Source organism: Trichoderma aggressivum (assembly GCF_033847375.1).
Source record: "Trichoderma aggressivum f. europaeum strain CBS 100526 chromosome Unknown scaffold_006, whole genome shotgun sequence".
Lineage (NCBI taxonomy): Eukaryota > Fungi > Ascomycota > Sordariomycetes > Hypocreales > Hypocreaceae > Trichoderma > Trichoderma aggressivum.
In genome coordinates, this window is record NW_026946372.1 from 550,440 (window position 1) to 569,089 (window position 18,650).

Genomic DNA, 18,650 nt, shown 5'->3' on the forward strand with positions numbered 1-18,650 from the left:
CTACGGTACATGCACATGCACGAACATGCAAGTACATGCTCAGGGTATCAGATGCTCACCCAGCCTGGGCCTCCAGCATTCACTGTGTCATCAACAAAAAGACGGCCCAATCAATGATTTACATCCATGCCAGTCAGCACAGTACCAATTGCAATGTCCTCGGCATGTTGCATCTACTCACACTGGTCTGTCTCCTCGTTGCCGTGAATCAATCCAACCCAACACAATGGACCATCAAGTCAATGGCCGGCCGTCTCGGAAGCCCAGTCCAGCCCCGTCTTTTGGCGCCCGAGGCCCTAAGCTGCACCACTTCCAGCGCTAGCATCCGCTAATTAGGCCACCCCAGGCTTTGTCCAGGCTACTGCTGTTGGGCCTGCTCAGGTGACCCCCGCGGGCTCTTGCCGGGATGATGCACAGCACTTCGCCCCCCCTGTCAGACCCTGGAGCACGGACAAGCATGGCAGCATCAGCTAGATTGGATCCCTGGAACTCTATAAATTGTTTCCAGGTTCCATTACTCTCGTGCTCCGTCTCCGTACGGCTAGTACCAATACCGACAACCCCTGGCTCGCTCTCTTCTTCTTCTTCTTCTTTCTCTCCAACTGACTTCTCTTCTCTTCTGTTCTAGTACGAGTCATCCATACCAAATCCATCGCCGGCGGGGGCTTGAAACACCACGGGAGACCATTTCTAATAGTGCCGCTCTCATTCATGCCACCTGCCCTTGCTCAAAACCCGGCACAACCACAAGACCCCATACGAGCACTCGCCTTTATATTGCCCACGTCTGCTGCTCCTGGTTGAGCAATCAATTCCTGTTCTCTTCCGCTTGCTCAACCTGTTCTACCTACCCGTACGAGTACTGCTGCCTGTACAGTACAAGTACTTCTACGCCACACCTCATACGAGTACGAGATACTCCAGACTCCAGACTCCATATTTCACCACAAGCGAGCGACGGATGCACGGGACCTGACTGAACCCTTGCTCTCTCGGCTTCTACTTGGCACCCGTCCTTCTACAAGACGTTCCATCTCCCCAACTTTTCGTCCATCAGCTACACCACAACACCCTGCTCTTCACAAATCGCCATCAACCTTACAATGGCACCTCCTGGCGACGCATTCCGCGATATCAAAATGACTGTCGTCCCTCCCACGGACCTCGATGGCTCCCGAGGGCGCACACGTGACCGCAACATCAACATTCCCAACTCCAAGAACCTGCGCCCGGACGAATCAAGCACGCTCCGGGGCCGCTCTCGTCGACGATCAGTCTCTCCCTTCAGCCTTACTTCTCGAACCTCGTCTCCTGCCGTCAAGCCATCTGCCAACAGACTCATGCTGCACAACCGCATGAGGGAGAAGCGCCGCGAGCACTGCCCTTCCAGATATGCTTCGCCCGCCAACACAGAGGCCTTTCAACAGCAGCCGCCGCGGATGAGGAGCCGAAGCCGCGGGCTTCGCGTGGAGCAGGAACTCCATAGACCTGTCGATCACCTCTCCAGCCTACGAAACGAGGTGTTCCTCTCGGACGAGGAGACCAGCCACGGCAAGGCCTGCTGACATGGGAACATCATCACCACCTACCACATTCTGATTTGATGAGCGCCTGCGCCAACTACTGCATATGACCTGGAGGGGAATGATACCTGTAATATGACTACCATGACGGGAGGGACATGAAAACATACACTTGCTTTTTTCTTTCGTTTACTTTTGGTGTTTGGGATGGGCATCGCACGGGAAGTCACATTTGAGACTGAATTTCTGGGACAATTAACCACGAGCTCTTTCTTTTTTTCTTTTTTTTTTTTTTTGATTTTTATCTTCTTTTTCTTCTTTGCCTGTTGTTCTACGGAGTACTTTTAATCACCATTTCTCTTCCCGGCCGTTGGCAAAGGTTGCCATGTAATTGCCCCCCTCATGATGGCGGGAAGCAAACAAAAAAAAACACCCGACTGAGCGGTGTGCTTGTAACTAATAGTGTGCAATCCAAAACTCTTAAAGCTTGATACTTGTGTGTTCTCGTCGTGCGACTCTCTTTCTAGCCCCTGAGTGACAAAGTCCGTGTTTTCCCTCGTCTTTTCCCTTGCCCGTTCTGACTCGGCTATTCAGCACCCTTGACCTCCCACTAGCAGAGTCGTAGCGCTAACAGCTTCTAGCAGCTTGTCTGTAGCAATTGATTCCTTCACATCAGGCCATTTAATTGTAGGCGGGGCCCCTTATCGTTATCTCTGCAGCCGCTGGCAGCTGGCAGCAGCTGACTCAGCCGACTGCTCGCCCGTTTCCGAGACCCACCCGGACCTTTGGTGGCTCCTCCGAACCATCTTTTTTGATCAGACCATGATTAAAAGTGTGAGGATGCGTTAAACCTCGTGCCTTTTCCCACGCACCTCCGCCTCGGCCTGCAAAGCTCCGGACGGCATCTCATGCGCCGTTGAATGCTATGTCTTGTTTGCAGCTTCGATCCTCAGTCACCAGCTTTCCAGAGACGATTGGCCTCACCAACACCGACCGCAGACCCGCACCCAGCATTTGCCCTCGACAAGCATCAACATCAACCTCGTTTTTACCGTCTGGCTGCCGGCCGAGGCATGCCAATTTGGCCATCGCCGCTTCCTCCATCGCATACTAGCAGGCCGTCTGCGACCCGGGGCGCCTGCTAGGACAAATGCTCGAAAGAACCGCGGCCGCGAGTCTGGAATCATGCAACATCCAGCGTATCATTCCGAAGCCGACCCGCTCGACCAAGCGCGCCCGCCAGCTTCACACGGGCTTCTGGCAGCATGGCGCATCTGCCATTGAGCTCTCGAGCATCTGGCCTGCCGTGGGCCGGATCCCCGAGACGGAGCCTGTCGAGAATGCCACCCGCCCGCTGCAGGCAGGACTAGTCGCCTCAGCCTTTTTACTAGATTTTCTATATCCAAGCGCCACATACTCGCTCCTACGGCGATTGTATCCACGCCTCCCGCGGCCTCAGGAAGGGAGCCAATCTGGCGGCGCTGCGAGAAGAAGGCACTACACTTCTTCCACTGCTACCGCCGAATATGGCTCGCAAAGCTCCGAGTCTGTATTCCACCCCAGCACCTCGACCCCACCATCCATGGAATGTCTTTCTTCGGTGGGGAGCCAAGCCCTTCAGAGAGATAATGGAGCACCCGTGGCGAGGGATTCACATCATTTCAACAATCACTCGAAAGCTGCCTCTCAAGACCAAGTTTCCCACCGCTCAGCTCCCACACGCGCAAAACACACGCCTCGATTGCAGTCGAATGCAGCGCTTCTACATGACATGCTTTCACACCAAGGCGAGGAACGCTTTCACGATGTTTGGGATTTATACTGCAGGCTGGAAGAACAGCACCAGGCTGACTTCCGCCGCTACATGGTTATCTACCTCTCTAAATCCCGCGGCATAGTGGAGATTGGAAGGGCTATTTCGCTGTTCCGCCAGGTTCCCGTTTCCAGCTGGGATGATGATCTTCTCGCTGCGGGTGTCTTGGCCTTTATGCGATCCGGTGATCTGGAGTATGCCATTAATAGATTAAAGGTTGGAATGGACCTCAAGGGCCTAGTCGGTGGTCTTGAGTACGTCTTGGCCGATATCATCGCCAATGAGAAATGGGCCATGCTTATAGGGGTATGGTTGGAATTCTACGCATCTCGCCTCAAGTTCGAGCCAGCTGGCCGACCTGATGCCATTCGCTTGCAAAGACTCGAAAACCTGCCCGGCTTGGACAAGCTATTCTTCTCTTTCGAACAGTATCTCTCCACGGAGGGTATAAAAGCGATGCGCCCAATCAACATCTACGAGACGACGAAGCTGGGTCTGAAAGCTTTACGGCGGAAGTTGGCAGAGCTGGCATTGGCCCATCCTTGTCAGCCGAGGCAAGCGGCTGCCATCTTGGAACTCTTCAGCGACCACCAAATGTACGAAGACTATTTCCTTCACGTGCTGGAATCCTGGCGCGGCAAGCCCGAGCTTGCCTCCAACGTCACTTGGCTTTCAGAGCTATACAAGACATATCGCAGACTCCCTGGTGCGCATCCGCCAGTCTCTTTGCTTCAGCACATGTTTGAGCTACATTATCCAACCGGCGCTGCAACACTCGAAGAGATTTACAAGGACTGGCATCGTGTCTGGGGCGATTTGGATCAGTGGGGATACGAAAAGTTTCTCAAGTTTTACGCTGGCGTGGGCGATGTCCAGGCCGTTCAACAGCTATGGGGGCGATATGTGGCCAAGTATCCGCGCATGTTGAGAAAACCCAGAGCTTTTAGGAGCACAATGAATGCCTATGCGCAGGTTGGCGACGTCACCAGGGCAGAAGAGGAGCTTCGAATCATGACGGATCAGCATGGAGTCAAACCGGATCTTGATATTTGGAACACGCTGTTGAAGTGCTATATGAGAGCGCAGGATTACAATAGAGCGGTGGCCTGCTTCAATGAGATTCGCAGCATGTACCGCCCCGACTCCTTTACATATGCCCACATCATGGCCATGTCTGCCAAGAAGGGCGACTTGGAGACAACGCTTGCCTTTTTCAACCGATCTCAAAAAGACCGGGTCCCTGTATCGAAAGAGATGGCCATGTCTTTGGTCATGGTGTACTGTCGCAATGATCGATTGATGGAGGCGGAAAGAATATGCATGGAGTTGGCGGAACGAAATGCAACGAGCACGGCCATTTGGAACCAGCTCATCCATTTCAACGGCATGCAAGGGAGACTCAACAAATGCTATGAGCTGCTTCAGGCGATGAAGTCGTTTGACCTTACATGGGACCACCAGACGCACGAGTTTCTCCTGCAGGCGCTCGTCAGGGTAGATCAGGTACAACCTGCTTACCGTCTCTTGCGGGCTGCCTACAAAGAGAAACTCTTTCCAGTTGGGCCGGAACATTTTGCTGTTGTCATGGCCGGCGCTGTTCGGACCGGCGACCTTGGGCTTGTCGAGATTCTCGCCACGCATTTGCTCAAAGCAGGTCAGGCGATGAACTTTAATGCCAAAGTAGCACTGGCCGAGGCTTCGTTTAGAAAGACGCCATCTTCAAATCGAACACGACAGCTTGGCAAGGAATTCGTCAGCCACCTGCGCTCTATGCTCATTCACGAGACCAGAGGACGAGATGCCGACGCTGTTTCGACGCTTCCGAGTGATATTCGGCACCTGAAGAAGCAGACTAAGAGCATCGGCCGCGCTATCAAGCTTCTAGTCGAGCTACGAGACTTTGCGACGGCCAAAGAAGCCATGAATTTGTACAGCAGCATGTTCCCCAAGCATAGGGGAGGCGAGCCGTTCCCTCCCGAGGTGATTTCTGCGCTCATGCTGGGATACTTGAAGGACAGGAAGTTCAGCCAGATACACAGGATGTGGGACGAAACCTGGAAGAGGGTCCTTGGTCGGGCTCAGCGCCGCCAGGCTACGGGTGTTTACCCCGTCCACGAATACGACGTCTCGAGACCGATGACGATTGTAGCAAAGACTTTTAGGGAAGAGAACAACGGAAAGGGCCTGCTTGAATGCGTCCAGCAGGTCACTTCATCTGGGTTCAAACTAACGAGGAACAACTGGAATCTTTTGATTCGATATCTCGCCGAGATGGGCCAGTGGGAGCCCGCCATGCGCTGGTGTGAAACCATGCTCATGCCGCGTTGGCGTGGCTGGAACCCCAGCAAGAGAAGTCTTCAGGAGCGTCGTCATCTAAAGAATACTCGCGTGCTCCAGGCTTCCAATGCCGCTGTCCTCAGCTTGCAGCACCAGTGGCTGAAGCTGCGCAAGTTGGCTGCCTGGTCTGCTGACGTCTCTGCCAAGCTGAGGGAGATTGAGAGGCTTTATCCTCGTTTGCATTATGCCTTTACCAATACGGATTTCGAACATCTCTCTGGTGGATGGGATGTTAACCGGAAAGCAAGCCTGAAGAAGAGGGCTACGGAGATTCTCAGGCCCTTTTCACATGCTGAGCTCAAGGGGATGAAGAAGACGCTGGAAAGACAACTTCGGTCACAGCGTAGTAGGCAGCAGAGAAGGCGTTTGAGAACCCCCCTGCGAGCTGTGCCCGGCGTGTCAAGGGGTCGAGCTCGTGATATGCGGAGATCTGTTGCCAAGGCAGAGAAGACGGTGCCCAAGGACAGCGCGGAAAGAGGCGAATGAAAGGAAACGAGTTGTTCTTTGAGAGGCAGTCTCTGCAGTGTAACAGGGGGCATAAAGACATTTGGCACATGACATGTTTGGTTTTGAAGTCTCAGCATAGAACCTTTTTTGGGTAATCTAGAGATTAGGGGCGTGTAGGCTTATGTACAGTAGGAAATATCACAAGCATGAAATGATGAGCATATATAGAAAAAAGAAAGGCTTCTCTGGCCATTTACATATCCAAGCATGACGTCTATTGCACACGGGCTGGAAGGTATACGATAGTAGTGCTCAGACATTGAATACCAGAGTGTCTGCTACTATTGATATTTGGTTCTGGTTTCCGCTACTCTCGTCATATTTTTCTTTTCTTTTCATTATTTACTACTTACAGTTGGTTTCATTACTTATCACTCACGTAACTTTCAATTTGAAAGACGAGATACTAGATAGCAGCCTTGGAGTTAAAATATCTTTGATAAATTTCAAACCAAACGTTCGTCTCCTGATGGGCCATTCAGAATGAGACTTCAAAGATACGTCATCTAGGCAGCAACAAGACTTAGATGAAATTAGTGTCACGTATTGCTCGGTCCTGTGATGCCAGTCGTTCTGTTTGCTTTGATGAAAGAACTGAATCGAACAAAGGACCAACCTCAACGGCAACAAAGCCACGTCACGTCACGACCACGGCGGCTAATAGTCACGATACTTTCCCCCGTAATCTCTTTGTTCAAAGTTGACCCTTTGTGTCCATCCATCCGCCTTGTGCGACGAATTCCCGTCAGACGTCAAGCACATCTCTTTGACCAGAACTGAACCCGTTTGGCCGTCCATCCGCCTCGTGCGACAGTTCCCACTGGCAAGCGTATATCTGCCATTGGAACTGGAAATATGTGTGACCTTTTCTTGGGTTGCCTTGTGTGATGGTCCCCAATTGGTGATGGAAACACTCCGTTCACTGTATCCCCCCCTGCCTACGATTGCTAACCGCAGCGTTTCACAACAAACTTCCGAGGGGGGGGTCGAACTGCAGAAACGTCCAGGGCCAATGGTGATGGTAGGCAATGAGAGGGCTACGGCACACAGAGTGGCGGTATTCGGGTACGCACATGTAGCTGTGACCTCCGTATACACATTTTGGAGCTTTTTGTCCCGGATTGCTTGTAGAAGACCTTGTGTTGATTCTTATGATGAGTGTAGACAGTCTTCTGCTCGTAGTATATATTGGCCCTGTATCGTGCTTTTCTTCCGATTCATCGACAAGAAACCCAATATACAAACACTTTCATATAAGATTCTTTCAACTATTGATTCTTTTTCCCCCAAGCAGTTCCGAAGGAACCCTTCGTTCAGCAAGTGTCTTGGCCAACATCAGACAATACTCAACCCGTTCACGTCTGGTAAAGTCAAGGTCGCCATGGAAAGCAGCGACAAATCCTTCCAGACCTGGACAGCAGCGTCGCCGGGAGGCTCGAGTGTGGCTGCAGAATCCCAAGAGCCACTGGATTTTCCATCAGAAACGGAACAGTTGTTTGAGTCCACATATGTACCTGAATATTATTCCAGTGATGCTATCGCCATCGTTCATTGCCCACCACCATTGGCCACGATAGGCGCTCGGTCGTGGGAGGAAGAACCTGCAAGTGTCAAGAGCGCTCCAGCACAGGGCCTCGCCCTCCCTGCTGACGACAGAAAAGCAAGCGGTCATGCTTCTGGTTATGAACTGGGCCAAGGGTCTTGTGATGAGGCTGCCACTGCACAGCGCACTACGCAATCTGCTCTTGAGACATGCCGGCAGAGCATCCAAAGGCTTGCCCTCACACTGGCCAGGGATAATGTCATCAAGCTCATCGTGAACCAATATGGCATGAAGAAAAAGAAACATGTTCGAGCCACGAGAAAGCCGTTGATTCTTGCCCAGACAGAATGTGAGATTGGCTTTCAAGTGAGGGTACGCCTCTGCTTGGACAAAGAGGATTCTGCCAACAAAGGGGAGGCCCCAGAATTTACGATGAAGGTCATATTCGATCCGAAGACTGATACCATCATGCTGGTCAACAAGACTAAACGGGGTGAGCAACATGTTATCACGGTCAGAAAACAGTCTAGTCCTCCTAGGGAGGTACCAATCAGGATCGAGTCTTGTGAAGGAGCCATGCTTGGTCCGGCCGAATACAGCATCTCTTGGTTGGGCGAGCATATTCTCGACATGACCGTCTTCCCACGCGGGTACATGTCCCCGGTCCCGCAGCATCGCAAGCCGACGACGAAACGGAAGAGGGGAGCTCTCGAGGGGTTGGCGTCACTGTCCGCCCCCCTGCCAGCCAAGAAGCCCAAGACAAAGGAGGCGAGAGAAGAGCCAGATGCCAGCACCGTCATCCAGGCGAAGCCGCCTATCGACGAAGTCGTTGCTGGAAGCGGGCCCACGGCCAGCAGCAGCCTAGGGCCCAAGTTGAACCCCATCGGCGACTTGTGCCATCCCCTGGAAGCGCTCAAGCTGCATGATGGAGTCAAGGTGGCCAACGCCGTCGAGGAGGAGGACTACACGCTTGTCCGCAGAGACAAGATAGCGGATCATCGGAAGTCGCTCGTCTTCAAGGCTCAACACTCGGACGTCGCGAAGGGGTTTGTTGCCGTCAAAGTGTGGCGCAGCCACTCGGAAATCGATCGTGAAGATGGCAAAGGCATGGGTCTTGACGTTGTAAGCGAGAACTGGCTCGAGGAAGTAAAGATTCACATGAAAGTGAGCGAACACGTAAGTTGAAGCCATCTCCAGTCCTTATACATGCTACGTACTAATGCTTTTCTAGCGAGCGATTGCCAGCATCCATGGCTTCGACGCAAGGTTTCTGGCGCTCTATCTGGAGTACTTTGACGCTCCGAGCCTGGAAGCTTGCATCGATAGCAAGGGAAATCCGTATTGCACCCTGGGCAGCATCGACGCAAGACAGGTGCTGCTCGACATGATTGATGCCGTCAACTTTATTCACCGCAAAGGCGTCATCCACAACGATATCAAGCCCTCCAACATCCTCTATTCCGAGGAGAGGGGCGCGGTTCTCATCGATTTCGGGTGTGCAACGACCGGGTCTAACGATAGCGGTGGAACGCGGTGGTATATCCCGCCTGAATTCGGGAATGACGGTACACGCGGGGCCCCTGGCGACATCTTTGCCCTTGGCGTTGTCTTGCTGTTTCTCTTGCGCAAAATCCCGTTGCCAGAACTACAATCACCGCCCTTGGTGTGGGATTTTTGCCGGCGTGAAAGACGCGGCCAGGAAGCCCCTGAAGCCACAGGGCCACAGGCTCAATGGGAGAGTATTGTTTGTGAGGCTGCACGGAAAGTCAAGGAGGCAGTTGATGACGAATTTCTCCCGGAGGTATTGGAGAAGATTTCTCTAATGGTGGCGGTGACGGCCGAGGAAAGGGCTACAGGAGATCAGATCGTGGAGGCGCTTAAGAAGCACGACGACTTGGGTGAGAAGTACGTGTTTACGTACCAGGATGCAGAGATTTAGCACTTGTTGTACAGGTAGTGGAGGTTACATGTAGTAACAAAGATAGGTAGGTAGGTTACATGCATGTTAGGTAGTGGAAATGTACTTGTTCTTTTCTTGCTTTGTTCGAGATTCCTCTCCTTTCTCTCTCGTCTTTCCTTTGTGAGCCAGATGCTACCTTAGTAGGTACTAACCTACCTGTACTTGCTGGGTACAGGTATCTTGACATAAAATCAACATTCAAAGGAAACCTGGAAACGAGTCGGAGGATGACACTTGAAGCCGTACAGTCAGTTGTACCACTCTGTGCACCAGAGATAGAAATCCATCCACTTCTTTGAACAGCCTGGGCGCTTACACCGGGTCATGTGCCCAGCACCAAGCCTCATCACCGACTTGTGCCATCCACTGGAAGAGCTCGAGCTGCGTGATTCCGTCAAGCTGACCAACGCAGTCGAGCAAGATGTGAATCACTGACCAGTGCTTTAGGATGTATCGATAGGTACTGCCTACCTCCTGTAATACCCGCTTGGTATCACCAAGTTTCCATCCGTAACACCTGGCGCCTACCTACCTAGTAGTACCCATGGCTCAATCCTATTGGATTGGGGCTCCAGCACCGCATCACAAAGGCCAAACAAGCGTTTACGAGGTCCGTGTAGGCTATGTGATCCGTACCTTTGTTTCGCGTGTGTATAAATGTCCTGGTTGCCTCCCAAACGGCTCCCATGTGTCTTCATGCTTTCTTCCACACACCTCCAGTCAGTACCTTGCATGCCAGCCTCACCACTTTCTTGCCTCACTTCAAAATGAACACCGCAGTTCCCAATTATCGCGATCCTGCATGGAGCTGGCCCTACGAAAAATTTAATTTCAAGCACAAGGACCTCTTTACCACTCTTCATGACCGCTTCAATACTCAAACGTTGCCTCTACAAGACCTACCGGAATTCCACAGCGATGTCTGCGAACTTGTTGATGAATGCGACACTGAGGAAGAGCTCTACTCGGCGCTAGAAAAACGCAAGGAGAAGCGTATTAACCAGTTGAGAACGGCATGGAGTGATATCAAGGCGATTATGTGGTACAAGCCCGCCCTCATGGCCTGCAGGGTCTGCCACGAGGATGACTATAAAGATACAGAGAGGCCACCGGGATCACTAAACGACACAAAGTTGGAGCGTTTGGCTGCCTTTAGGAGATACGCCCGGACCCCATCGTTTGACAACATTGTTGCCTTTTTCGATGGCTACGCCAGAGATGAACGCAATGAACGCTCCGCAAAGTGGACGGGTAGAGGCCGACAACGGGGTATAGAGGACGATCCCTCCGCAGCCACTCCAGGCCCTACGGAGGCGGCCGAACAAGACAAGAAGCCAGAGCCGTCACGCAGAGCGTCTTCAGGAGCCCCGGGCGGCTCGCGGCCCACATCGTCAAGCGGACGGCATCATGAGGCTCGGGAGGATCTGATGCAGGCGTACAAAGTGATTGATAGGCTTTGCGAGATGATTGATGTGGAAGCCACTGTTGCCAATGAAGCCAAGGATCTATTCAGACGCATGGACGAGGATAAGATTACGCAAGACAATCCCAAGGAAGCTGCCATTGACGGCTGCATGTTTCTTGCCTGTCAATCACACAGAGTGGTCCGTACAGATCGACTAATCTTCGAAAAACTCGGTGCTGAGAGGAAAAAGGTTAGAAAAGTGGTTAAAGAATTCTACGACTCTCAGACAAGGTTCCCACATGCAGAAGGCGAGGACGCTACGCAAAAGCCTGTTCAAACGACCGTGAGAGACAGCACGAATGAAGAAGACGCACAAGGATCCCAACAAAAGAGGCGACAAGAGAGTGACGCCGATAAGCCAGAGTCGTCACGCAAAGCATCTCCAGGAACTCCCGGCGACAGATCGCAACCCTTGTCGCCAACGGGACAGCATTCTCAAGTGTATAAGAAGATTGAGGAGCTTTGCGAGAAAATCAACGCGGGAGAGATTGTTTCCAACGAAGCCAAGAACATCTTCAGGCGCGTGCATAAGCACCCGGTTCTGAATGGCGAGTCCCAGGAGGATACTTTAGACGCGTGCATCCTTGAAGCCTGTCGAAGACACGACGCAGTCCAAAAGTTTAGGGAAGGCTTCTACCCTACCTATACCGTTGTCCAAAAGCAGAAAGTTATTCGACTGTCTTGGCACGTCGGCCGCCCCCCGTTACGGTTCCCGTTTGCAGAAGGCGAGAGTGATGGAAACAGTGACGCGGAAAGGGGTGCTGCCAGTCGAGACAAGTCGAAGCGGGCTGAGAAGCGCAAAAGGCCAGACGATTCAGAAGATGAAGCAAGAGACAAGCGGCCCAGGACTGACCACGGTTCAGTGCCCGACTGTTTCCGGGTACCTGATTCACCCATTAGGAAGCCATTCGATGGGCGTGTGTATGTGTATGATGCGCCACCAGATCCATGGTCATCAGATTCATCAGATTCAAGCTCGCGTGGCGTGTCTCCAGTTGCAGCGCCCCGTGACGATGCTGAGGACACGGCCAACTGGCAATGGCCCCGAAAGAAGACGCAAATGCCAGCTCCAAGTGCGAGCGGCCATTCACCTCCCAATCAACATCCGGGAGCTGCCGACGCCGGCCAAGCGCCTCCACGAGGAGATGCTAAACAGCCTCCAGCCAAGGATACTTTTGCCGACGCGGTGGATTCGAAACGATCCAAGGGCAAGTCTCGGGCCAACCACCGGCAACGAGTCGACAAGAGACGATCAGGCAGGGAGCGGGAGACGCCGTCACCGCAGAAGCAGCCGCTTCAAAAGAACCGCCGAGAGCGGAAGGCTTCGCCCTCGGTTGATCAAGTTGTGCGTTCCAGGCGGTCTTCCAGGCGGGATACCAGGCAAAAGCTGTTGTTTCTTGACGAGGACGGCACCCCATGCGTGGCTGATTACGAACGGAAGATGTAAGTGCCTTGATGATGGTACGGGAGAAACATGACGGGAGGGGATTCAAAGCCGAGGGCCATTCGACCAAAGGCACACCCATTAACCTGGCAGGGCCGGGGGCAGTGGGCAGCCTATACGTCGCATGGGCACGAGGCGAACGGTGACTGAGACCGAGTGCTGGTCGGCCAGAGGACATACTCGTCAACCCGGCAGGGCTGGGGGCAGCGAGCAGTCAGTTGGCTCGACTAACAGCTCGCATGCGGTCGAGCCATCTTCCAGCATGGTCGTTAATCCGACAGGGTCGGAGGCAGCGGCGTAGCTGAAGAAGGTCTCGATTGCAATGCGGCTGGTTCCGGAGACATGGTCGTTATCCTGGCAGGGCTGGGTGCAGCGGCGGAGTCTTTGGGGGCCTTGGGAACAAGTCGAGATGCCGTTGGGAGACATCAAGGGGAGGGGGTTATGGAAGATGGTGTACGTTGGATGGACTCTGTGGAGGCGACATGGCATGTGTTAGCGGAGGATGAAGCTTTTGGGAAGATGTCTTTTGGTGTCTTTGCTTTCTTTGTTATCTGCGTCACCTTGTGTTGTCGCTCCTTCGGTTCTTTGTCTCCTTGGTTCTTTGTTTCTTTGTTTCTTGCTTCTTTGTCTCCTTGTTCCCTTGTCTTGTAGGTTCTTTGTTTCCTTGTTTTTTGTCGGCATATCTTGAATGTACCTAGCGTGCGTTTTTGAGATATCTCGTCTTGAGTAGTGTGAATCTTATGGTCATTTTGGCAACTGAAGTGAGCACCTGGGTATGATATCCTTGATCCATACACTTTTAGATGCCAGGGAGTTTAAAGCCATTCAATGTTAGTGGACCATCTGTAGGTCAACATACTGTTCCCATACGGCTTGTCATTGAAAGGTTGGGGGTATATATGTGAATTAATTCATGGCGCAATAGATGTCTACAAGGTATTCATCCTGATTTCCTTCAGGAGCTTGACATCTGGAATAAAACCGGAGGATATGCACGTTCTACTGTTTACATAGTTGCACGTTCAATGTGCTTGTGTGCTACCCGGTAGCTGGATATTGTTGATGCTGGCTGTCCTACGTAAAGATCAACCAACTCCACGAGCAATTGTGAACCAGATAGGCATAGAGCTATATCAATCACTAATTGCCAATCCCGTTACTCACTAGCTTAAATACGTAATGCTGTTGATACCTGTTCGGCAAGCTTGGGAGGGTTTTAAAGCCTCATTGTTCATTATTAATGTCGAGATGAAATGAGCCACGGATTATTAAGGTGAGCGAGTGCTACAGAAGCGCTTGTGACGTGCCCCGCAGCAGCCCACTTGGGTGTAGATTTGATGCTTGGGTATTGGAAATGTCTCCGGAGAGGCGGTATGAGCAGTGTAGTGACCTGTTGAGCGTAATTGACAGCCTTTGCATTGCATGGGTGTACAAGGTGAGGCCTTCGCAAGACATCTCCGGCGGTTTATCCCCATATCTCTCTGTTTGCTTGACTTGGTAGACGATACATGCCAACGTACGTCAGTCCTCGCGGCAGATACCCCGCCACTCGCGCAGCTCCGCACTCGGTCGCTCGTACCTGCTACCTCGCTCAGGTCCCCGCGTGCCGTCACTGGACCAAGCCGCCCTCTCCCGCGGTTTAGCCGATGGAATGTACTAGGCCCCTCGAATTTTCGGCCGTGTCGTAGCCAGATGCCGCCTAGAGCTGCCTCCAGTGGATTATTAACTGCATTGACGGCTCTGTAATACTTGCATCTCTACCTTGTTCTCCATTACTCAGTCACACACACCTTCAACCCGGCAATGCTCACGACGGGCACATTCTTGCGGGCTTGCTAAGAGGACCAAGAGCTGAACAATTGCGACCGTTTCCAGTTCTCGCCCTCTCTCTCGTGTGCCCTGTCTCCGTCTCCGTCTCATCACCGTGGGATTTCTAATACTACCTACAACCACCCAAACCCCCGAATCCCGGTAGTTGGACGACTCTCGAGCTTCGACTCCGCCATGCTGCCCCGATCACGAGCCTCTGGGCGCCTGATCCTCGAGCGCTCGGCCGCACACCCAGCTCGAGTGCTGTCCGACTCGATTCCCCGGGCATGGACGCTGAGCTCGGCTCTCCGGGCCACGCAGATCGCCGGCCGTCGCTATCCCGGATTACGACCCCGGATGCCGGGAGCGGCATTCTCCACAAGCGCGAGGCTGGGCAAGGAAAAGGACAAGGGCAACAACTTTTTCGATTCTGCCGTCGAGCCGCCGAAAGAGGACGAGGACGAGGCCAAGGCCAAGCTCGAGAACAGTGCCAAGGAGGAGTCCAAGGCCACCACCGCCGACTCAGTAGCCTCGTCTGCAAAGAGCGAGGGCGGGCAGTCGCAGGACGGAAAGCCCAGCGGCGCCGCGGGAAGTGCTGCCGGTGCCGGTGCCGGGTCTGGCGCGGGTGGTGAGGGATCCGGCGGCGAGGGCGGGAAGCGAGGTCGCAAAGCTGCCGAGAGGGCGCTGTCCAAGCCCGTCATCCCAGAGGTGTATCCCCAAGTCCTGGCCATCCCCATTGCCCGGCGGCCGCTGTTCCCGGGCTTCTACAAGGCCATTACGATTAAGGATCCCAATGTCGCGACTGCCATTACCGAGTCCATTAAGCGCGGCCAGCCGTATGTGGGAGCCTTTCTCTTCAAGGATGAGAACGAGGACGATGACGTGATTCGAAACGTCAACGACGTGTACGATACCGGTGTCTTTGCCCAGATCACGAGCGCATTCCCCATTCACGGACAGGAGGGCGCTCTGACGGCCATCCTATACCCCCACCGGAGAATCAAGCTGTCCAGTCTCGTTGCGCCTGGAGGACAGGATGCGAACAAGGCCGAGCCCAAGACGGAGCCCGAGCCCGAGCCGATACCCCAAAAGACCATTGAGGAGGATGCCCAGCAAGAGAAGAAGGGCGATGTGGTGGCAAGCTTCGAAGAGAGTGCCGTGGAGAAGAAGTCGGAGCAGCCGACAGAAAAGTACGAGCCCACCTCGTTCCTCAAGAGATACCCCGTGAGCCTGGTCAACGTGGAGAACCTAGTGGACGAGCCTTACGACCCCAAGAGCCCCGTTATCCGTGCCGTGACCAACGAAATCGTCAACGTCTTCAAGGAGGTGGCTACTATGAACAATCTTTTCCGCGACCAGATTTCCACCTTTTCAATGAGCCAGTCCACCGGAAACGTCACCTCGGAGCCTGCTAAGCTGGCCGACTTTGCCGCTGCCGTCTCTTCTGGAGAGCAGAATGAGCTGCAGGAAGTCCTGGCCTGCATGAACATTGAGGAGAGGATGCAAAAGGCCCTGATTGTGCTCAAGAAGGAACTCATGAACGCGCAGCTGCAGTCCAAGATTACCAAGGACGTTGAGAGTAAGATCAGCAAACGCCAGCGGGAGTATTGGCTCATGGAGCAGATGAAGGGCATCCGTCGGGAACTCGGCCTGGAGTCGGATGGCAAGGATAAGCTGGTTGAAAAGTTCAAGGAAAAGGCCGCCAAGCTGGCCATGCCTGACCCTGTCCGCAAGGTCTTTGACGAGGAGATCAACAAGCTGGCTCATTTGGAGACTGCTGCCTCGGAATTCAACGTGACAAGAAACTACCTCGACTGGCTCACTCAGATCCCCTGGGGCCAGAGGAGCCCCGAGAACTTTGGCATCCCGAACGCCGTCAAGGTCCTTGACGAGGACCACTATGGACTGCAGGACGTCAAGGATCGAATCTTGGAGTTTATTGCCGTGGGTAAGCTCCGAGGTTCGGTTGAGGGCAAAATCCTCTGCTTCGTTGGACCTCCTGGTGTAGGAAAGACGAGTATCGGAAAGTCCATTGCCAGGGCGCTTAACCGAGAGTACTACCGATTCAGCGTTGGAGGTCTGACCGACGTGGCGGAAATCAAGGGTCACCGAAGAACATATGTCGGTGCTCTGCCTGGTCGGATCATCCAGGCACTGAAGAAGTGTCAGACGGAGAATCCCCTCATCCTGATTGACGAAATTGACAAGATTGGGCGAGGCTACCAGGGAGATCCATCATCGGCTCTGCTGGAGCTGTTGGATCCTGAGCAGAACAGCTCCTTCTTGGACCACTACATGGACGTTCCGGTTGATCTGTCAAAGGTCTTGTTCGTTTGCACGGCCAACATGACCGACACCATCCCTAGACCTCTTCTGGACCGCATGGAACTCATTACCCTGTCTGGATATGTCGCGGACGAGAAGAAGGCTATTGCGAACCGGTACCTCGCCCCGGCTGCCAAGGAAGCGGCCGGTCTGAAGGATGCAGACGTTCAGCTGACCGACGAAGCCATCGAAGAGCTCATCAAGTCGTACTGCCGAGAATCAGGTGTCCGAAATCTCAAGAAGCAGATTGAAAAGGTCTACCGTAAATCGGCACTAAAGATTGTCCAGGATCTGGGAGAGGACGCCTTGCCCGAAGAGGAGGCCCTGACAGAAGAAGGCAAGGCCGCCGCTGCGGAGAAGGCCAAGGAGTTGTCTGCAGAGGCCGAGGACGGCAGTGCAAAGAAGGCCGCCACCGAGGCCAGCGAAAGCGAAACTACAGAGAAGCCGCGCAAGGCCCTGCAAGTGCCGGAGAGCGTTCACGTCAGCATCGGCAAGGACAACTTGACAGACTACATCGGACCGCCAGTCTTTACGTCGGATCGGTTGTACGACGTGAGCCCGCCCGGAGTCTCCATGGGCTTGGCCTGGACGCAGATGGGTGGTGCGGCCATGTACATTGAGTCGATCCTGCAGGCGCCCCTTCGACCCAGCTCACGGCCCGGATTGGAGATTACCGGAAACCTTAAGAACGTGATGAAGGAGTCGACTACCATTGCCTACTCGTACGCCAAGTCATTCATGGTCAACCAGTTTGAGGACAACCACTTCTTTGACAAGGCCAAGATGCACCTGCACGTTCCCGATGGCGCCGTTTCCAAGGACGGCCCTTCTGCCGGCATCACCATGACGACGTCTCTTTTGTCGCTCGCCCTGGACACCCCGGTCAACCCGACGGTGGCCATGACGGGCGAGATTACGCTCACCGGAAAGGTTCTCCGGATTGGTGGGCTGCGAGAGAAGACGGTGGCGGCGAGAAGAGCGGGATGCAAGACCATCATCTTCCCCAAGGACAACATGTCGGATTGGCTGGAGCTCCCACAGGTACGTTGTTAACACTACTACAAGAAAATGGAACATGGCTAACTCCTTTCTCTCTTTATAGACAATCAAGGAAGGCATCGAGGGTCACGCCGTGAACTGGTACTCTGAAGTGTTCAATCTCGTCTTCCCCGAGATCGACCGCGAAAAGGCCAACACCTGCAAGATCTGCGAGTGGAAGGCCCAGCAGAAGAAGAAGGAGGATGCCGAAAACAAGGAAGACGACGACTAAGGCCGACGAGTCATGAAGCATACTCTTGGAAACTACGCGAAGCATGAGGAGTGGTTGAATGCCTCTCACCCTGGAAAGCATTTTTGAAAGAAGCAAGATGCTTTATCCATTATCCAAAGGTCAAACTCTATAAATGTTCATCATTTTTTTTTTCATTTGTTTCACCTCCCGGACCGCAACGCACGAAAAGGGCCGCGATGCTGCCTTGGGGTGCATGAGCTGGGCGTTTAATTTTCCCCTCTGAATTTTGATGGATTCTGAGGGGGTTGGCGGAACAGAATAACTCCTACTCATTGTATAAAAAAAAGCACCAAAAAAGAAAAAAAAAAAGGTCAAAAAAGAAGGCTTCAGTTTGTTTTTGCCGTCTTGCTACTATAGATGGGCAAAGATGGGACTGGGGGCCAACGCCAATGTATATTAGATTAAAAACTCGGACAGTGGACGAGCGAATGTAGAATTACGGGCGGTTTAGAAAGTGTTGGGCGGCGAAAGGGGGTGGGAAGTTGGCATGAAGGCACGAAATCTCCAATTCAATAGAGAAGGGCAAAGAAAGGCATGTAAGGAATTAGCAAAATGGCATATTTTACGGCTTTAGAAGGGGGCTTGATGAAAGATGCTGTGATGTGTGATGTTTGTGTTGTGTTGCTTGGGTGA

General features: G+C 53.2%; 5 protein-coding genes across 5 annotated transcripts; all 5 read left to right on the plus strand.

The window, feature by feature from the left end:
* Nucleotides 1–1,103: 1,103 nt before the first annotated feature.
* Nucleotides 1,104–1,565, plus strand: Triagg1_2424 (uncharacterized protein; the record flags this gene model as incomplete). The annotated part of the gene is made up of 1 exon (XM_062896604.1): nt 1,104–1,565. The coding sequence occupies one exon, from the start codon at nt 1,104–1,106 to the stop codon at nt 1,563–1,565; it is 462 nt and encodes a 153-aa protein (XP_062758636.1).
* Nucleotides 1,566–2,673: 1,108 nt separating this feature from the next.
* On the plus strand, nt 2,674–6,159 carry Triagg1_2425 (uncharacterized protein; the record flags this gene model as incomplete). The annotated part of the gene is made up of 1 exon (XM_062896605.1): nt 2,674–6,159. One exon carries the CDS (start codon nt 2,674–2,676, stop codon nt 6,157–6,159), a length of 3,486 nt encoding a protein of 1,161 aa, XP_062758637.1.
* A 1,402-nt stretch (nt 6,160–7,561) lies between these two features.
* Nucleotides 7,562–9,662, plus strand: Triagg1_2426 (uncharacterized protein; the record flags this gene model as incomplete). Its single annotated transcript, XM_062896606.1, has 2 exons — nt 7,562–8,899; nt 8,955–9,662. The coding sequence occupies 2 exons, from the start codon at nt 7,562–7,564 to the stop codon at nt 9,660–9,662; spliced, it is 2,046 nt and encodes a 681-aa protein (XP_062758638.1).
* A 788-nt stretch (nt 9,663–10,450) lies between these two features.
* Triagg1_2427 (uncharacterized protein) lies at nt 10,451–12,595 on the plus strand (the record flags this gene model as incomplete). The annotated part of the gene is made up of 1 exon (XM_062896607.1): nt 10,451–12,595. One exon carries the CDS (start codon nt 10,451–10,453, stop codon nt 12,593–12,595), a length of 2,145 nt encoding a protein of 714 aa, XP_062758639.1.
* Nucleotides 12,596–14,596: 2,001 nt separating this feature from the next.
* Nucleotides 14,597–17,996, plus strand: Triagg1_2428 (uncharacterized protein; the record flags this gene model as incomplete). The annotated part of the gene is made up of 2 exons (XM_062896608.1): nt 14,597–17,767; nt 17,829–17,996. The coding sequence occupies 2 exons, from the start codon at nt 14,597–14,599 to the stop codon at nt 17,994–17,996; spliced, it is 3,339 nt and encodes a 1,112-aa protein (XP_062758640.1).
* Between the last annotated feature and the right edge of the window lie 654 nt (nt 17,997–18,650).